The sequence below is a fragment of the Pipistrellus hanaki genome (assembly GCF_964339955.1).
Source record: "Pipistrellus hanaki genome assembly, chromosome: 7".
In the NCBI taxonomy this organism is placed as follows: Eukaryota; Metazoa; Chordata; class Mammalia; order Chiroptera; family Vespertilionidae; genus Pipistrellus; species Pipistrellus hanaki.
Window position 1 is genome coordinate 11,115,352 of NC_140509.1, and position 18,457 is coordinate 11,133,808.

General features: G+C 42.5%; 2 protein-coding genes across 23 annotated transcripts in view; one reads left to right on the forward strand and one right to left on the reverse strand.

Moving 5' to 3' along the window:
* Positions 1 to 619: 619 nt before the first annotated feature.
* Positions 620 to 6,582, reverse strand: OARD1 (O-acyl-ADP-ribose deacylase 1). 4 transcript variants are annotated; one of them, XM_084890322.1, is made up of 6 exons: positions 6,424 to 6,582; positions 5,541 to 5,620; positions 5,072 to 5,216; positions 3,834 to 3,892; positions 2,723 to 2,835; positions 620 to 1,298 (listed from the first exon to the last, which is right to left on the reverse strand). In XM_084890322.1, the coding sequence occupies exons 2-6, from the start codon at positions 5,577 to 5,579 to the stop codon at positions 1,196 to 1,198; spliced, it is 459 nt and encodes a 152-aa protein (XP_084746448.1). In that variant the 5' UTR covers positions 5,580 to 5,620; positions 6,424 to 6,582; the 3' UTR covers positions 620 to 1,195. The 4 variants fall into 4 exon arrangements, with proteins under 4 accessions (XP_084746448.1, XP_084746450.1, XP_084746451.1 ...); XM_084890324.1 differs by lacking the exon at positions 6,424 to 6,582 and adding an exon at positions 6,224 to 6,382; XM_084890325.1 differs by lacking the exon at positions 6,424 to 6,582 and adding an exon at positions 6,122 to 6,382.
* A 246-nt stretch (positions 6,583 to 6,828) lies between these two features.
* NFYA (nuclear transcription factor Y subunit alpha) overlaps positions 6,829 to 18,457 on the forward strand; it is a 29,584-nt gene continuing 17,955 nt past the window's right edge. For 2 of the 19 annotated variants that reach the window (XM_084890293.1, XM_084890281.1), the window contains exons 1-3: positions 6,829 to 6,968; positions 16,065 to 16,212; positions 18,116 to 18,202. In XM_084890293.1, coding sequence (XP_084746419.1) covers positions 16,138 to 16,212; positions 18,116 to 18,202 — 162 coding nt within the window. In that variant the 5' untranslated portion in view covers positions 6,829 to 6,968; positions 16,065 to 16,137. Of the gene's footprint in view, positions 6,969 to 6,994; positions 7,349 to 16,064; positions 16,213 to 18,093; positions 18,203 to 18,457 lie in introns of those variants that run through there. The other 17 variants (XM_084890296.1, XM_084890284.1, XM_084890295.1 and 14 more) reach the window with 11 other exon arrangements.

Sequence of the window (18,457 nt, forward strand, 5' to 3'; positions counted from 1 at the left end):
ACCATACTGGGGGGACGGGGTGTGTGTTGTGTGTGTGTGTGTGTGTGTGTGTGTGTGTGTGTGTGAAGAACAAGAGATGAAAACTCCACTAGTTTTCCCAATACCTCTGATAGTGAACTACTGGCTATACTCATGAACTTTCTTCTCCCACACAAAAACAGGAATAGACAAAGTGTTGCTTTCTTATCTTAAGAAGAGGATTAATATTTACTGCTCTCCATCCCAGCTGGTTAAACCTTAATGTCCTCTGGAGCTTAAAAACAAAGAAACCTGGCCATCTTCCCTAGCTCCCCTACTACCAAAACTGAAGTTTTTTTGGAAGTGAGTCTATTTTTGAAGAAGATTCATATTTTGTTGAGAACAATGAGTCATCTCCTCAATAAGCACTTTGCCAAGCGTTTACCATATATTTTCATAACTGAATTCAGAAAGGTTCAGTCACAAACTATATAGTGAACAGAAGAGTTCACCATGAGTGGATTCTAAACTCCTGCCTTTCCAGTAAGCTGACCCTTAGCTTGCTGCCTTCCCACTGGACCCCTCTGATTTTTCCAAATTAAGTTGTAGGTGAATCCTCCATTATCCAAGTCCAGAATAACACAAACATGTGTACAGAACCTCACTGTAGCCTAAGATATTTATTTTCCCACTTTGCCCCACAAATTCTTTGTTAACAATGTAAAAACCCATTTTTGTAATTTAAATAACAAAAGAAACACACCTCAAAATTCTTTCCTAGGATGAATTTGAGGATATAAGGATAATACAAAGTAAATGCACAAATGACAAAAGATGCAAAATTAACTGAATTGTTCATTCTTCCTAAAATTTCTCTTAAACATCAGAGAAGTAGAATCAATGCTGCCACCTAGTGGCAAGCCAAACAAATTTGGTAGCATCCTGGGGCAAAAAAGGATCATAGGGCCCAACACCTGGTTCCCTGCCTAATATTATCAGGCTATTACCTACCTTCCTGAAAAGAAAAAGAAAAAAATCACAGCAACATTTCCCAAGCAATCTCTCCTTCAGAGTCCCAGCCCAATCATGGGAATACAGAAACCCAAGCATGGCCTGTTGACACAGAAAATTTCACATGAAACTTCCCTCTGATCATTTTTAAAGTCAGTTTGCCCAGTCCTATGGCCCAATAGGAATGACACCGGAAAACATGGACACATCCAAAATGCTCATCTGTTCAGAGTGTGTACACAGTAATTCTGATGTCTGTTCCCTCAAACACCTCCTCAATTATTGTGGATACGTTTTCCCATTGCAGACGATCAAGACCACACCCAATCCTGAAAAAGATAAAACATCTCCATTGGTTTGATGAAGGTATTGAGGAAATCAATCCTTCTCTCTTCCTTTAGGCTGCATTCACCCAGAGCATAAGAACAAAGTACCTGACCTCACACTATAGGCATCCATGGTGGAAGCTTGGAATTCCTGTTGAGAATCCCCCAAGGCTGTTCCTGACAGCACCAACATCCCACAGCTGTCACTCTCTTTTACCTACATGTTACCACTTCCCCCTTGTTTCAAGAAACATTTAGCAATGTATAACTGCTGTGACATGGGACAAACACTATCCATCTAAGTCTACTGATGAAAACTAGCTGTGGGAGGATGGGGAAAGACTGGCATTTTAAAAATACACTTGGGATCATGGAAAGTTAAGCAAGATAAAATAAAAAGAAGACAAAGGATAGGATCTCTGCAAAAAAAAAAAAAAAAAGAAATTAAGATGGAATGCTGAGAAATGTCAAGCTGACGGCAGTTCAGTTCTTTGTACAAACTGGTGAAAAATCTTTACTGTCCCACAAAACTCTATTACCTAGCACCTTTCTTCTAAGATGTTACTTTATTGATCCTCAACATCTGGGGGGGGGGGGGGGGGGGGAGGCTTTAAAATGCTAATCTCATGTAATGTGATGATTACGTCCCTGAAAAATACTGTGATTTTAAAAAGTTGATGATACATAATCCTTAAGTTTAATTAAGACCACTGTAAGACGAGGGACCCTATAGTCACTTAAGTGACTTAGAGCTTGAAATAAACCTGCATGTATGGTCAGCATTGACTCAAAACTAGACTGACACAAAGAGAGGTGAGCCCAAGCTTATTTCCTGAAAAGGAAACAAAGGGCCTACTGAAAGTAAAATAAAAAACGATGTCATTCCTTAAGTTCCCAATAGGTAGTGTCTAAAATATTACATCAGGGTTATGTCCTCTGGCTACTGCCCAAGGTGACCAGCAACAAGCAGGCAGTTTAAAAGGTAGAGACCCTTTACAGCTTTTTTTTGCACAGGATTAACAGGTCTGGGACACCTGAAGTGGCCCAGAGAAAAATCACAATTGTTCTGTCTTGGTTCTTATACTGCTTCAGGAATGGAAGCTAAGATTCAGGCAGAGGATTCTAGAAATTTAACAAATGTGACTGAACAATGGTTCCTCCCTACTACATAGGTTGAGGCAGGTGTGGGTTTTAATGACCAGCTCCAAGTCATTCAACCCAAGCTAAGAAATGGGTGTGCTTTGGCCTAAGGTCTGACAACTGGTTCAAAGGCGATATTTTCAAAGTTCTGACATTTGTCCACCTTTAAATTAAGTTAGCATTTTGGATTAAGCTTTTAAGTCATTTGTCTATCTTCTCCTTCCCCTTCCCCCCCCCCCCCCCCCCCCCCCAATCAAGTCTTCACTTAGGGCCCTGGATTTCCTTGCCTGGGCATGGAGAGGTCTGTCACTCCATTCTTCAGACAATGGGACTTCATGGCCTCTAAACTCTTCTGTAAGTTTTCGTAAGTTGGCTTGTGTGAAGCCCTTTTCTTTGTAATCTGAGTACAAAGATAGAATTCAAACTTCTATTAGTCCAAAATGATAGCCAAAGAGAAGCCATCACATCTCCCAACATCCTGATAATTAAAACAAAAAGTATATTTTTATAGAACAGTCTAAAGCAGGGATGGCAAATGTCATACTGTCCCTTGCAGTTATGGGAGGCCTTCAGGAAAATCAACTAAATAGGGCCTGAGAAATTCAGACACTGCCAGGTAATAATCTTTCCTTCTCTCGAGCCCAGGAGGTTAACAGGCTGTGCCTACTGTGTATTGATTTTAAGCAAAGTAGGTGAAAAGTCTTTGTGCCACTTCCAAGAGATAAGCTGCATATCTGTAACAAGAACCCATACCACCCAAAAATGTCCTAAGTCTATTTACTTAGAAACTATGTTTGCTTGCTTTCTGTGTCTCTATAAAAGAACAGAGACAAACAGGTAGTACTCCAAATAACACTGAAGTCCCAGCAGCCTTAAAGACAGCATTCAAAGACGTAACACCACTTCAGTGTGCTGTCCAAACCAAGCTCTCAGTGGGCTGGCTCTAAGTCACCCAGCACCATCACCAAGAACCCACTCTCCTGGGCTGAAGACCATGAAGATAGGGAAGACCCCCACAGAGGCAGCAGGCAGGAAAGCAGCCGAGTGCATTTGATAGGGAAGAATGAAAAACTGCTTTGGGCAATCTGTCTCAAGACATTGCGTTTTTTTATCTCACTATGAGAAGGAAGGAATTCAAGTATGAGAGGCATCCCTAACTTTTCCAAGTCTTAAACACAGGCCTTTGGAAGATGTCACAGTATTCCTTCCCATGGAGCTAAGACGCTTTTCTAACCCGAAGCTCCACACAGCCTCACCTCTGGAGCTGAGTTGGCATGAGATCAGAAGCTTTTTGACATTTTTAGTTGTCTAGAATGGACTATCATGATCAACACAAATTCAGTGCAGCCTATCTGATCACCAGTCCTTAGAACATATTGAGAATAGGCCTCATCTTACCAAGTAGTATATGTATCGCCCATCTCTCTTCAGAACAGCCACTTCTCCAGATTTCTTTTCTAAGAAAAAGTTATTTAATAGTAGAAAGAAAAATGAAAATCAACACTGATCTCCATTCTTAGATTTTTAAAAAAACTTGAGATTGGTTTACCTAAACCTATTGTCTCCTATGAACACTTTGCTTCTTATCAGCCTTCCTAAATACTGTATTCCTGAGCATCCAACTTTCTTAATCATGTTTTCTCAACCATTTTCCTCACACCCATCTCCTGTCCTGCTCCTATTTTCAAGTACACCCTTACTGTTCACTTAAAACTTTGTCTGCCTAGAAATGTTTTAGAATATACAGCATTCTTCCTTTGCCAAATGTGTTCATTTTTACATAAAGAGCTAGTGTTTAAGCATTATGGGGAACGTGTAAGTGTATAAAAAAGTTTCTAATTATAAGCTTTCCATCAAGAAAAGGTGTCATGTTCATATATAACTACAATACAAAACAGCAAGAAATTGCTTTTTTGAAGGCTGGGATCAGAATCACTGGTGGAGAAGGTGATTGAATAAGCCTAGACTGTGGTCTGAGCAACTGCCTCAGAAGCTCCACATGACTCTAATACACACTTCTGGTTTTAAGTCTCTGGCAGGAAATGAAAGGAGGGGTATGGAAGGAGGATTCTAAACTCCTAAATACAGTACGTGTAAACAGAGGTTCTTGAATGCCAAAATAATAACTGGGTTTTGCTAAGCACTTCAAAATAATTAAGGTTTCCAGAGAAGTGGAGCATTACCAATAGAGTTTTATGGTAGATGAAAAAAAGAATAAAAACTTTTATAAGAATTCAAGCTTGGCATAATAAGGACCCAAACTAGAGACGATTTTTGTGGAGGAAAAACTTAATCTGATGAATGCAATAAAAGTACTCAGTGGTTAGGAACCTCCTCCTTACTTGTATATCTTGTTCAATGAGTGTAACAGGTCAAAAGACGTTCCAGCCAGGGTATAGGGTTAAACTGTTTTCAAAACTCACGTTGAGCCCTACCCGGTTTGGCTCAGTGGATAGACTAAACGGTCCCAGGTTCGATTCCTGTCAATAGCACATGCCCGGGTTGCAGGCTGGATCCCCAAAGGGATTGTGCAGGAGACAGCCAATCAATGACTCTCATCATTGATGTTTCTGTCTCTCCCTCTTCCTTCCTCTCTGAAATCAATAAAAACATTAAAAAAAAAAAAAAAAACTCACGTTGATTTAACAGTTCCTGCACCCCTCCAAATTTCTTCTTGAAGAGGACAGCTATCCCAGCACCCATCCGACAATCCTCACTGATACAGTGGGCTAGAGAGTCTGTTTTGGGGCATGCAAAAAGGTCTCCTTTCACATAGGTGATCTAAAACGTGCGAATGGGGAAAATGTTTTGTTAGATGCAGAAAAATACTTGTTTTCCTTTACAGTATCCACCACCCCTACCCACCTTCTTGATTAAAAACCAAATCCTTAGAATGTAAGCAGTTAACCACTCGAATTAAAGCATTATGTCAAAGGAAAGTGATGGCTGGTCTCTGTCTAGGTTCTTCTATTAGCCTTTCTAAAATAAATCAGCTAGCGAAAAAGGAAAGACAACTCCATTACTGGTTTCATTGAAAAGTGTTTATGTTTTTGACCTCAATTATTCTGAATTTCAGTTCACCGTAAGTTAATGGTTATTACGCACTCTGCTTCCTTCTGCATCTTCATTAGGGCTGCCGGCCATGATACCGAGTTGCTATCTCCAGAATTTAAATATTCCTTCAGCTATGAAGAGGGGAAAAGTAAAGAAAAATGCTTAGGCAGCCTGACTATATTACATTCAGATCGCCCTGAACACCCATTATTCTTTCCTCTCTCCCGCCCCCCAAACTTATATCACTGAATGTTGCCCACGTTCAGCCCGTAGGAAATAAATACAAGACTTCTGGGGCCCGGGAGAGGGAAACCCCTTAGGCTACCCGCAGCTGTGCCCCGCTCGCATTTCGCGCTTTCCCGGGGCGCCCGCCCCGCCCCCCAAGAAAAGGCGGCCCTAAGCCACGCCTCCGCCTCCCCCGGCGCCCGGCGGCCCTAGGACGGCCCCGAAACTCGGTGGGTTTGGCCTAAGGAAAAAGGAGGGACTTTGCTCCACAGCCAGGGAGTGTCCGCGCAGGGGGAGTGGACTGCCCCGCGCAGGAAGGAGAGGGGAGGCGGCCTCTCCGGGCTCACTCCCCGCCTCTGGGGGAGCAGGCAGGAGCCGGGAGAAGCCTCCCTCCCTCTGTCTCCTACCCTGCAGCGGGTCAGCGGGGGAGCACAGTCTGTCCTTGGGTCCCTGGGGAAGGGGCGAGGAGGCTCTGCTCTGAGCCTCCACGTACCAGGGGTACCCTTCACCTGAAGCCGGCCGCTTGGAGGTCCCGCCCCGAGGGGAAGGGCTCCAGACCCGGCCCCGGTAGGTTGGGAACAGCCGACGAGACCACACGCGGAACCAATCCCGCCACAGCCCTTGAGAGTACGCACCTAAGATGGCCGCCCACCCCGCCCCCCACCTGGGAGCGACGCGGGAACGAGCCCCTCTAGCTAGCTAGCCCTACCAGCACTCTTTGGTGATGGCCGCCCAACTTCCGGCGGCAAATACCGTGCGGTCTCCCGCCGCCACCCGAGCATGCGTAACGAGGCCGCCGGCACGAGCGGGAAGGGACGGCGCCTGCGCATTAGCCCAGGGACGTGCCTCTCGCGGTCGCAGAGAAAGGGGTGGGAAGTTGGCAAACGAGCTAGTTAGCGCCTGCGCAGTAATACGTCCAGGGCAGTGTACTGGCGCGTCTAAAAGACGCCGGCGTATTTTTCCCGTAGGGAGGGGGAGCAATTCCGGAAAGTGGGCGTGGCTTCAGGGACGCCTGCGCAGTGCTCCTTCAGCCAGGGGTGGGGCGTGCCCGGAGCCAGGTGTTAGGGGGCGTGGCTTCAGAGGCGCCTGCGCGGAGGCGGTTGGAGGGAGGCCCGATTCCCCTTTGTTCAGATTCGCCATTTTGCGAGGCAGCGGCAGTGGCGGCGGCAGCGGTGGCTGGAGCCTCTGATTGGGTTTCGGAGTCCGGTAGTGGAGCCAATCAGCGCGGGCAGCGAACCGGGGGAGCGAGGCACGGTTAGTACAAGGAGCCAATATCCAGCGGCCCAGAGCCGGCCCCAGCGCCCGGATTGGCGGGTCTCGCTGACCACTCAGGAATGGCCCAGGCTCCCGTCGAGCCCGGGGAGTCGAGCTGAGCCTAGCCGAGCGGGGGCCCCAGCTGGCGGCCCCGGCCTAAACCCTGCGTGCGCCGCGGGGCCCTCCCGGCCGAGGCCTTCAGAGGGCTGGCCCGCGCCGGGATGGGGCCCCCGGGGGCAGGCACCTCTGGGTCCTGTCCCTCGCAGGGTGCCAGTGCCAGCTGGGGGTGCGTCCGGGTTCCCCCGACACTTAGGCCGGGGTTCTCGGCGCTCAGGCTCGGGAGGGACGGGCTTGCCTGTCGTGAATGTTTCTACACTCAGGTGCGCACGCCTCGGTGGTTTCCTCCGGGTCGTCCTGGCCTCACCCTGAAGCCCGTCCTTGCACTCTCCGCGCTCCGGCCCTTGGGACGGGAACCTGCCCCCTCGGGGCTCGTAATCCGCCGCCCTCCGGGGTCGGCAGGGGGGGCTGGGGGAGACTCGCGTCGCCGCCACGGGACCCCGACGTGCGGCGGGAAGAGGGAGCCGCCCCCGCCGTTTCCCGGGGCTGGGGAGACGGTGAGCGCGCCCACTCAACCAGCTCTGCCGGGCCCCTCCTTTCATCGGGCCCGGCTCGGGGACCCGGGCTGGCGCCGTTACCACCCCCTTTTGGCTCGTCATTTCCTCTCCCCGCCGCGCTCGCCGGGGCAGCACCGCACACCTCAGTCTTGGAGCCCGACCAAGCGGGCTCCCCTTTCTTGCCCGGGCGCTAAGGCCAGCCCACTCGGTGCCTGGAATCCCACTCTACGAAGATTGCTAGCCCTTCGCATTTTTTTTTTCCTCCGGAAGCTGCACAACTTGCTTTTCCTACTGTTAGTCCTACCTGGAGAACTCTTCCTCCTTTGACAATGTTACATTCGCTTTTTCTTTCAGCTTTCTGTGTCACTTTGAACTTGTCAGGCTTGACTTCTTAGCTCCAACCCACAGCTACTCTTGGGTTTTTTGTGTTGTTTTTTTTTTCTAATATGCTTTCCAATTCCATGTGTTTTTTCCCAACAGATATTGTTGGGTTTTAGGGTAAGAAGAAATCTCTGTTGACTAGCCAAGTGTGAAACAATAGTATGTGCCAGACATCAGTATATTTGATGGGGAAGGAGAGGGTAGATGTAAATAAGAATCTTCCCTGCCTAGTGGAGATTGACAGGTGAACAACCAATTAATACATAACGGTTAGTGATGTCACGGGGCCACGTTTCTTTTTGTGAAGTACAGTACTAATGTGTGAGCTACCAACAGCCTTCTGGAAAGCTTAATATAGCCACCCTTTTGATTGGCCTGGAGGATGATCAGATTTCTTCTGATAAGATAGAAGAGCATGGGCAGAGATACCAAATTGTGCTGTCTGAAAGGGGTGAGGAGACAGAATAGGACAGTAGGCAGTAGTGGTGAGAATTTAAGATTGGGAAAACAAGTTTCTGACTTGTGGGGTTCTGTCCCATAACAGTGGCTTCTTTGGGGGAAGAATGGGAGATTTCCCTAGAACTTTAAGAAAACTTTTGACTTAAGTGAAGCACCTAGTGCAGTCCTTATCACGCAGAGTAGGCCTTCATCTGATGCCTGTTTTTCTAATCACGTGTACTAAAGTCATACAACAGATAGGTTTCAGAAAACAACTAATCCACTGTTCTTTAATTCTTATCCACATTAATGGATGTGCAGTGTATCTTATATGTTTTTTTAAAATATCACTTTTTAAAAATATGTTTTTATTGACTTTAGAGAGAGGAAGGAGGAGAGAGAGAGAAACATCAGTGATGAGAATCATCCATTGGCTGCCTCCTGCACACCCCTTACTGGGGATGGAGCCCAAAACCCAGGCTTATGCCCTCACCAGCTGGCTTATCTGGTCACTTTAAAACAGGGGTCTTCAAACTACGGCCCACGGGCCACATGCAGCCCCCAGGGGAGGCTGATCCTGCCCGCCAGGTTTTTTGGGCAGTGAGCGCAGCCAAGGTGTTACAGTAGGAATTAGTAGTTCATATAGTCCGGCCCTCCAGCTCTCTGAGGGACCGTGATCTGGCCCCCACTTTAAAAAGTTTGAGGACCCCTGCTTTAAAACCACCAAACACTTGCTAGACTTTCTAAAACAGCAGTTGTCAACCTTTCGGACCTCGTGGACCACCCGCTGTTCTAAAAAACAGTTATTGTCAGGTTACTCTTTTGCTAGACACTTGGAACTCCCACCTGTCTACAGAAGAACTTGGAATTTTGAGAGACAGTAGTCTGGCCTCTATCTTTCACGTGAGGTATGGGGCCTTTTAGTTTGCTGTCCGTATGTGGAAATTTCTGTGTCCTTGTTACTATGTTGGTTCTTTGGAGTACTCCACCCCTTCCCACATCATCACATATAAATAAGTCTTTCTTGAATTTAACACCAGGTCATATGCCACGTTTTCTTAAAGTCTTCCTTGATTTGTCTATCCCCAGTAGAAGAAATCTCCTCCAGATTGCCTTATTACTTTGTGTCTCTTAGATTCTAGTACAGATTTTTACTCCTTTACTAAATTTAAAGAATCTTTGAAGTTAGAATCTTTGTCAGAGTTTCTTTTTTCAAAAACCTATAGGACAGTGTCTGGGACATGATACATCATTAGTGGGGAAAAGGAACAATTGGAAATTCTAATCCAGAAACCATGAGCAGTAAGGAAGCTGGACAGCTCTTAGTTCTAGTCTTTTATCAAAGAACCAGGACCCATTTGTTGAGTTGTAAAATCAATTTAGTGGGCTAATGCTGGTAATTTTTATAATAAAATAGAAAAAAAACAAAGTGTATATTTTATATGATAAAAGGTAAGTATTCATCACCTGACCAGCATGGCTTAGTGATTGAGCATCTTTGACCTATGAATCAGGAGGTCACGATTCAATTCTTGGTCAGGGCACATGCCTGGATTGCTCAGGTTCCCAGTGGGCATGCAGGAGGCAGCCAATCATTGATTCTTTCTCATCATTGATGTTTCTATCTCTCCCTCTCACTTCTTCTCTGGGAAGGGGGAGATATATATATATATATATATATATATATATATATATATATACACACACACACACACACACACACACACACACACTCTAATAAAAGATAAATATGACCATACCTCCGCAACACCCACCAGCCAGTCAGGAGTGAGTATGCAGATTAATACAACAAAGCTGGTGGGTTAATTTGCATATGCAGACATGGAGCCAAGGCTGAAGGCTTGGCTCTGCTGTGGCCTGGGTCCCAAAGGGAAACTGGTGCCAGCAGCCAGGGGAAGGAAGTCCTATTGCATGAATCTTTGTACAACCGGCCTCAACTATATATATATATATATATATATATATATATATATATATATATATATATACACACACACACACTCACACACACATATATATATATGATAAGTATTCATGAAATTTTTGTTTCGGTTACTTTTTTAATGTTTGATAGGAAATGGTCTTTCTTACTGTGGATTGTGGTCAGAGAAGTTTGAAAGCTTCTATTCTAGACTTTACCTGGTAGTGATTATCAAATATGGTAATTTTGAGGGCTTTTACATGCTTACAGTTGACTCTCTGGAAGTTTAAGCTTTAAAAAATATGTGTGCCCCTAACCAGTTTGGCTCAGTGGATAGAGCATCAGCCTGCAGACTGAAAGATCCCAGGTTCATTTCCAGTCAAGGGCATGCACCTTGGTTGCGGGCACATCCCCAGTAGGAGCTGTGCAGGAGGCAGCTGATCAGTGTTTCTAACTCAATATTTCTCTCCCTTCCTCTCTGTAAAAAATATTAAAATAATAATAAATTAAAATAATTTAATATTAAAAACATTTCAGGTTCTGTGCCTTGAAGTGGAAAGAAGAATTTTCATGCTAGCCAGAATAAACACATACTCTCTTTGAAGAAAAAAAAAAGAGAGAGAGAAATCTATTGGTGAAATCCTTTGCTTTCTCTTGCCTGCCTGATCTATCACCAATGGATTTTATATAACAATCATTTGAAACTTTGAGTTAGAAACAAGAGCTAGACAGACTAAATCTGGCTGACTTAATTTTGTCAGAATCTTGGGCAGAGTAGCATTTGAGGAAAGACAATGTCAGGTTTTATTACAGTTCTGTTGTGGCAAGAGGACTAGATCTTAGTTCTTGTCTTCTTGAAGGAAACATTTCCATCAAGAGACAAAGTGCAACAAAGCAAGCAAAAACACACTTAGGACAGGGAATCAAGGAAGGGCATAGAAGTAACAAGAGTCTAGGCTGTGCTGCTTTGGCTCACTGAGAAGTCGGAGAAAAGGAGGCCTTGGAGACAGATTTGGGGGTTTAGCCTGGGACAAGCTGCTGCTGCTCATTGCATGTCTCACTGGGTCCCTTAAAAGGAAGAAGAGGGGAAGGGAATGGCAATGGCGGGGATGTGCTGCCCCAAGGCAAGCAGGCACTGGATCCTTGCCTTGAGGGTATTTCTCTCTCTTGCAGGTGGGAATTTCAGGGGAGGGTCTCAACAGAATATTCATCTGTTTTCCACTTGTGCTCTTTCATGGTCCTGATCTTCGGTGATTGACAGCACCAAGGCAAGAGATCATTAGTCAGTGCAGCTGGTCCTGAGGCTACCATGGCGTGCTTGTCTGGTTTTGCGGCTTTTCTTGGCCTGGAGCTGAAATACAACAGAGGCCTAGATGCTATCTTTAGGGAGGAAAAGGCCAGGAGTCTAAACCACATGACTAGAAGTATGAAAAGTCAGGGAAGGAAAGGTTACCCTGGGGGTGAGGTTCTTTGTTTTCCCAGTTTTGCCCCTTGCTAGGCATCCAGGGCTTTCTGCCCTCTGGAGTTTCTGTACTAGCCCATTGTCCTTGCTCTACTCATGTCTGTCTAACTGCCTGTAACAGTTCTGCTAACTGAAGCTCACAGCAGTAGACCAGTGTTTTTCAATCTTTTTTGGGCAAAGGCACACTTGTTTCATGAAAAAAATCACGAGGCACACCACCATTAGAAAATGTTAAAAAATTTAACTCTGTGCCTATATTGACTATATATAAAGTAATTCTCTTGAATAGGAATCAAATAAACACAAAGAAAGTATTTTATAATTACTTTATTATGAAATATTAAGTAAACAAAATAGTGAAAAATTATAAAATTCTTGTCTTGTCTGCACCTACGGCACACCAGGCAACATCTCGTGCCGCGGAACAGCAGTTGAAAAACGCTGCAGTAGACCATATGGTTTCACCGAAGCTAGTTGTGTTATTGAATTCACTATTAGCAATCTCAATACCATGTTCCAGTCTGAATCACTTTCACATTAATATGAGAGGATTGCTATTAGATTTGAAACTGCTCTCTTTTTTTACCCTTAAGAGTAGAATGGATTTAAATGTTTTTAATTTGGAGCAATTGTGTTATGGGATAAATTAATTAAGAAAATCTGCATGATCTGTTTATTAGTAACTCATAAGCTATTTAAGATGCAAATTTCTGGAAATTAGTGGTCAAGAAAAGAATCTCATACAATAAGGAGATTGTGGGTAGGGGAGGTGTGGAAATATAGAGGACATTTCTTCATTATACTCTGGACGAAAAGGAGTCACATGCTAACCTGACCAGCTCAGTGAAAGCCTTGCAAGCCCAGAGAAATAAAGTAACTACAAAGGATGGCCTGAGATTAAAACTTTTTTTAACTAATAGCAGTTTATGGTGGGTAGTCATGTCCTAGGCCAGTATCTTCCCTGAAAAAGGTCAATCTTTACCTTAATATTATTAGTTTTTTGCATCTAGGATAACATATCTTTGAATGTTAAAGCAATTTTCCCTTTTCCAGACCCCTCATAGAACAGGCACCACTCTTCAGAGACCACACGTCCCCTCAGTGTCACTCAGTTAATTGTTGACTGTTAACTATCCCACACTCACCGATGTAAAAGAAGTGTGTGTCTATCGTTTTCCTCTATCCCTGCCCCAGAGGTTTCCCCGCTTTGCTTTCTCCCGCCTCCCTAATCTATCACCAGTGGATTTCATGTAACCCACATAAGTCTCCTCTTTTGATTGTAATGTATAAAACAAGGTGCAAAGCTGCCATTCTCTGGAGCATTATCTCAGTCCCTTGAAGTTCTGCTTCCGTGCAGTTGTCGACAGTTTGGGCTTAAATAAACTCACAAAAAATCTTCACAGCATTAAGTGCTTCTGACATTAAATCAACTTTATTAATTAAGTTTGAGATAAACAGTTTAGATACAAAGGGTAATTATTTTAAATTTATACACCTATGTAACCACCACCACAGTGAGGATATAAAACATTTTTATCATACCCTGGATTATAAGCTCAGTGGTTGGAATGTCAGCCCTTGGACCAAAGGGTCTCGTGGATTCAGTTCCTGATCATGGGCACTTATCTGAATTGCAGGTTCAATCCCTAGCCTCTGGTCATGGTGCATGCAGCAGGTAACCAATTGGTGTGTCTCTCTTACATCTCCCTCCCTTCCGTTCTCTCTAAAAATCAATGGAAAAAAATATCCTCGAGTGAGGTTTGACAACAACCACAAACATTTTCATCACTCCAGAAAGGTCCAGGTGCTCTATCCCATTCAACCTCCCACTTTCCCCTTCCTCTCCCCTACTTTCATCATCTCCAGTCCCAGGGAACCACTGATCTACTTTCTGTCTAGATTACTATTGTCCTTTCACGGTTTTAACTGAAATCACATATACGCTTTTGTATGATGACTCAATTCTTTAGTCCCATCGTGTGGTCCCATCGTGTGCACTGCAGTTAGAAACAAGATAGCTTTTAAGGAGATTGTTTACTTCCCTGGCAGAGCCATTTAGCCTGGTTGAAAACCTGATTTTTCTATACTGTTCCAGTGTCCTTTGGACCTGACTCAGTCAGCCAATTCAGAAGAGACAGATGTAAAGATCAGAGTGCCATTTTGTCAGTGGGTATTGAGAAAATAGCTATCAAGTTTATTTTTGTTGTTAATTATATATATCCCTTATTGGCTAATCTATATATACCTAAATCCAAATTAAAACTGCATATTTGCTTGGTGAGTATTTCATTAGAGCAATGGTAGTGAGTTGGAGAACTGTATGACCTGGTACATGATACTGTGATGACACAGTCATCCTGTCATTTATGACTCTTATATACTACACACCATTTTGGTTATGAGTGATAAGCTTAATTAATTTTTGTTAGGCTTTTTTCTTTCAACAGTTCTGTATAAAAATGTTCAAACTCACAGAAAAGTTAAAAGAACTTTACAGTAAAAACCTGTGTACCCATCACCTAGAGCACATGTGTCAAACACAAGGCCCACGGGCCAAATCCAGCCCGCCAGGCCTTGCAATGTGGCCCGCACCGCGCTGTCATCACTGCACTCCGCTGTCAGTTTATGACATTGTCAGTTTATGACTCTTCAGTAAACCATTCTGCCCGCGATTTAGGCTGGATTTTAGATTTTGGCCCCTTCTCTGATTGAGTTCGACACCCCTAACCTAGAGTCTACCATTAACATTGTACCATACTTGTCTTATTAGATATCTTTACACCCATTCATCCATCAGTCTTATTTTTTAATGCATTTCAAAGTAAATTTTTTCCATCGGTACACTTTTTCCTAAATATTTAGATATGCACTTGAGTATATTTTTATTTCTTTCACACAATATTGAGACACGTTGCAAGTGACTAATCTCCTCCATTATGTGAGGATTAATAGAGATTGGTGCCTTGTTTTGCTGCTATAATGTGCAGTTTAGTTCTCACATAATCTTACTCACTTTTTAGGATTTATGAAGGCCTAGAGAAAAATTGAGGAAAAATAATTATCTGCATTTTGTTTATATACCTGTGCCTCCCTCGTATTTCCAAGGAGAATAACCCTTAAATTTTTGAATCAAGTCTTTATTCACCTTTCTCAAATATCACTTCAATTTACCTAATTGTATCCTTATTTCAACTGTTAAAGTGTATGAGAATGGTAAATTTGGACATGGACTAGCTATTTGATGGTATTACAGACTTATTTATTTTTTAATATTTGAATAATACAGTAGAGACAATATCATTGTTATAAATTGATAAACAGAAAAGATAGATGCTAAAGTATTAATGAATTTGGGAAATAATATGGTGTCTGGGATTTGCTTCAAAATAATCCAGGGGATGGTGCAAAGTGGTTGAGATATATGTGAAACAAGATTGACTATGAGTTGAGAATTGTTGAAGTTAGATTATGGCAATGGGGGTTCATTATGATGTTCTCACTATTTTTGTGTATATTTGAAAATTGCCATAATAAGTTAAAATGATACGATAAAGGATAGCATGTTATTAGGCATTCAAATTCAAGACTAGAAAAATTTTAAGGTCTTTTTAGAGAAAATCATAGCCATTTAAAATTTTTCCTTATATTTAATCTGTAAAGAATTATTTTTGCCATTAGTATAATTACTTTTTATTTCTTGCTCTGGATTAAAATGCAAACTCCTAAATCTTTGCTATGGCTTTCTTACTTGGTGCCACTTAGTGGAGATTTTGATAAGCAAAATAAATGTTTGACTTTGGGTCTGGATAATTTACTTACTAAATAATAAACCCTGAAGTTCTAAATATGTAGGGAACTAGAGTTACATGTTAGGCTTGCAACACCTGTTATAAATTAAAGAAACTGTTTCTTCTCTAAAGTACATATGCAGACTTCAAAATCAGTGTTAAATAAGCCTGTAACAAAGTGATATTATAATTCATGAGTATTTCTAAGATACAGGTATTGCTTTTTTATTATTGAAAGGTAAGCTTGCCAGTGAAATGACTAAAAGCATTTTTAAAACATGAAATAGAGTTGATATTGTTGTCATGATTCTACCATGTAATCCTAGTTAAAATGACACTGTATAAGCATTTTCTACTTTCTTAGGCTGATTTCTTACAAATAAAATACAGTGATAAGTCTCAAAGTTAATCATCTGGCATAGCCTTATTGACAATCTCTACTCTTGTTTTTCTCCCCAACATTTCTAATAGGAGTGCATCTCACAGTCTTCTATAATCTCCGGAGGGAAATTCCCTGTGTTCAGGATTCTAACTTGGAGGGACCATGGAGCAGTATACAGCGAACAGCAATAGTTCAACGGAGCAGATTGTTGTGCAGGCTGGTCCGATTCAGCAGCAGGTATGGAAGTAAAACTGCTTTAAATGTCACAGCAGTGGATTGATAACAGCACTACTCAGTTGGGGAATTATTTCAGAGATACCAGATCTTATAAAGAATGGTGTAATGACTTGTGCTAACAATGAAGTGCTTTTTGAAGATTAAACTTGTGATTTCTCTGCTGTTTTCTGTGTTCAGAACTATATTCAGCCTGTGACTACTGAGAATTTGCTCTTCATGGGAGCCTGGTTTAATGTTTTTATTGATTTTAGAGTGAAGAATGGAGAGGGTTAGAGAGATAGAGACATTGATTTGTTGCCTCCAACAGGACCCCCACCACCCAGGAATCAAACTGGTTACTTCCTGGTTCATGGTTTAAGCTCAGAGTCACTTTTTATCTTATTAAAAGTCAAAACACATCATCTGTTTTCAGATGGAAATTTGGAGTTTTTATTTTCTCAGGATTCAATTTGTTGTTGTTTTTCTACTTGATTAAGCTAGTGTGTAATCTACTAAGGTATTGGCCACAATACACAAACTAAGATAGTCAGTGTCTAAGAAGTTTACTGTTCTTTGACTGAATCCACTAAAGTGCTTACTGTGAAAAGTTCTAGTTTACCATGAGGATAATAGACTGCCATTCTAATGGATAAACACATATTAGAAAGCAATTCCCTACTTAAATGGGTTACTTTCTTGAATTTACACACAGCTTACATTTTCTGATGCTTTATATGTGGCTTTATTTTAGTGAAACTTCTCTTGTTTCTCTACATAAAAGAAATTGTCATGTATCAATTTAACTTTAGGACAAGATTAGGAATATTTTGTTTCTAAAATGCATCTTAGATAATATAGAAAAGTAGTTTGTAGGGAGGGCAAAGAAAAGTTTGATGGTGAGTTCTATCTAATGACCAAGGGAAAAGCTGCTCTTCATTACCAGAGTAGTTGTTTAACAGAGTAGTTATTTAAACCTCTTTACTCATCTTTCCTGCCATGTAGCTGCTGTGGTTCTGGCAGCTTCTTCACCTGCTTCTTTGTAAAAGGGATTCCACAGAGGGCCCTCAATGGGTGAATTTTCGTTTGGTCAGAACTTGTCATCACAGAACATAAAAATTGGGTTGAAATTCTTCTAAGGTAGTCTTAATGAGTAGAAGTAATTCTAGTGTGGGGACATGGGAACAGTAACCTCGTGAAAATTATTTTGGTTCACAGTGATTTCCTTTCTGATGATTGCATTTAAGCCCCAGAAATTTTTCATTGTAGCTTCAAGGTTATTAAAATCTTTGTTCTTGTGAACTGGTTTGAGGAAATAAAACAAACAAACAACAAAAAAACAGGCATTAAAATAACATTGTAGGCAAAAGGATCAATACCTATTTCTGGAGGGAAGGATTGCGTTAACAATTTATATATATATATATATATATATATATATATATATTAATTATTGATTTTTTACAGAGAGGAAGAGAGAGGGATAGAGATTTAGAAACATCAATGAGAGAGAATCATCAATCAGCTGCCTCTTGCACACTCCGCATTGGGGATGTGCCCGCAACCAAGGTACATGCCCTTGACCGGAATTGAACCCCGGACCTTTCAGTCCGCAGGCTGACACTCTATCCACTGAGCCAAACCGGTTTTGGCAACAATTTTTGTCTTAATGATAACTGTTTTGACATTTTTGAGTCGTGGAAGTATGTTTTGAGTTTCACTCTGGGGACAAAGGGCTAATATCTTCAGTCCTGTTACCTTCAATCAAACAGGTTCAGGCTAGGGAGTCTGTATAGTTTGAAAGTCCTGTGTAGGGTGGGGTTGTTAAGACTCTCTCACACTCCTATAAGAGGTAAGGTGATCTCATGCCTTGAACCATACATTTTCTTCCTGACACATTTCAAGCTCTTCCTGTTCCTGTTCTCAGCAGCAGGGTGGTGTCACTGCTGTCCAGTTGCAGACTGAGGCCCAGGTGGCATCCGCCTCAGGCCAGCAAGTCCAGACCCTCCAGGTAGTGGTGCCCTCTCTGATTCTCTGTAAGCACTGCATGAACTTCTCTTTTCCTCATGTCTGGTGCCATTGTGGTAGGATCTCAAAGAGGAATGGCAAAGTCAGTTGCATGTTTTTGATGCTAACTTGTCTGAGACTTACACCATGCCAGTTCCCTAATGTTTCATGCCAAGTCATGTGACTCCATTGTGAATTTTCTGAAAACAGCATTTGGCTAGTACTTTTTTTTGGGAATGTCTTGGAAAGAATTGTCATAAAG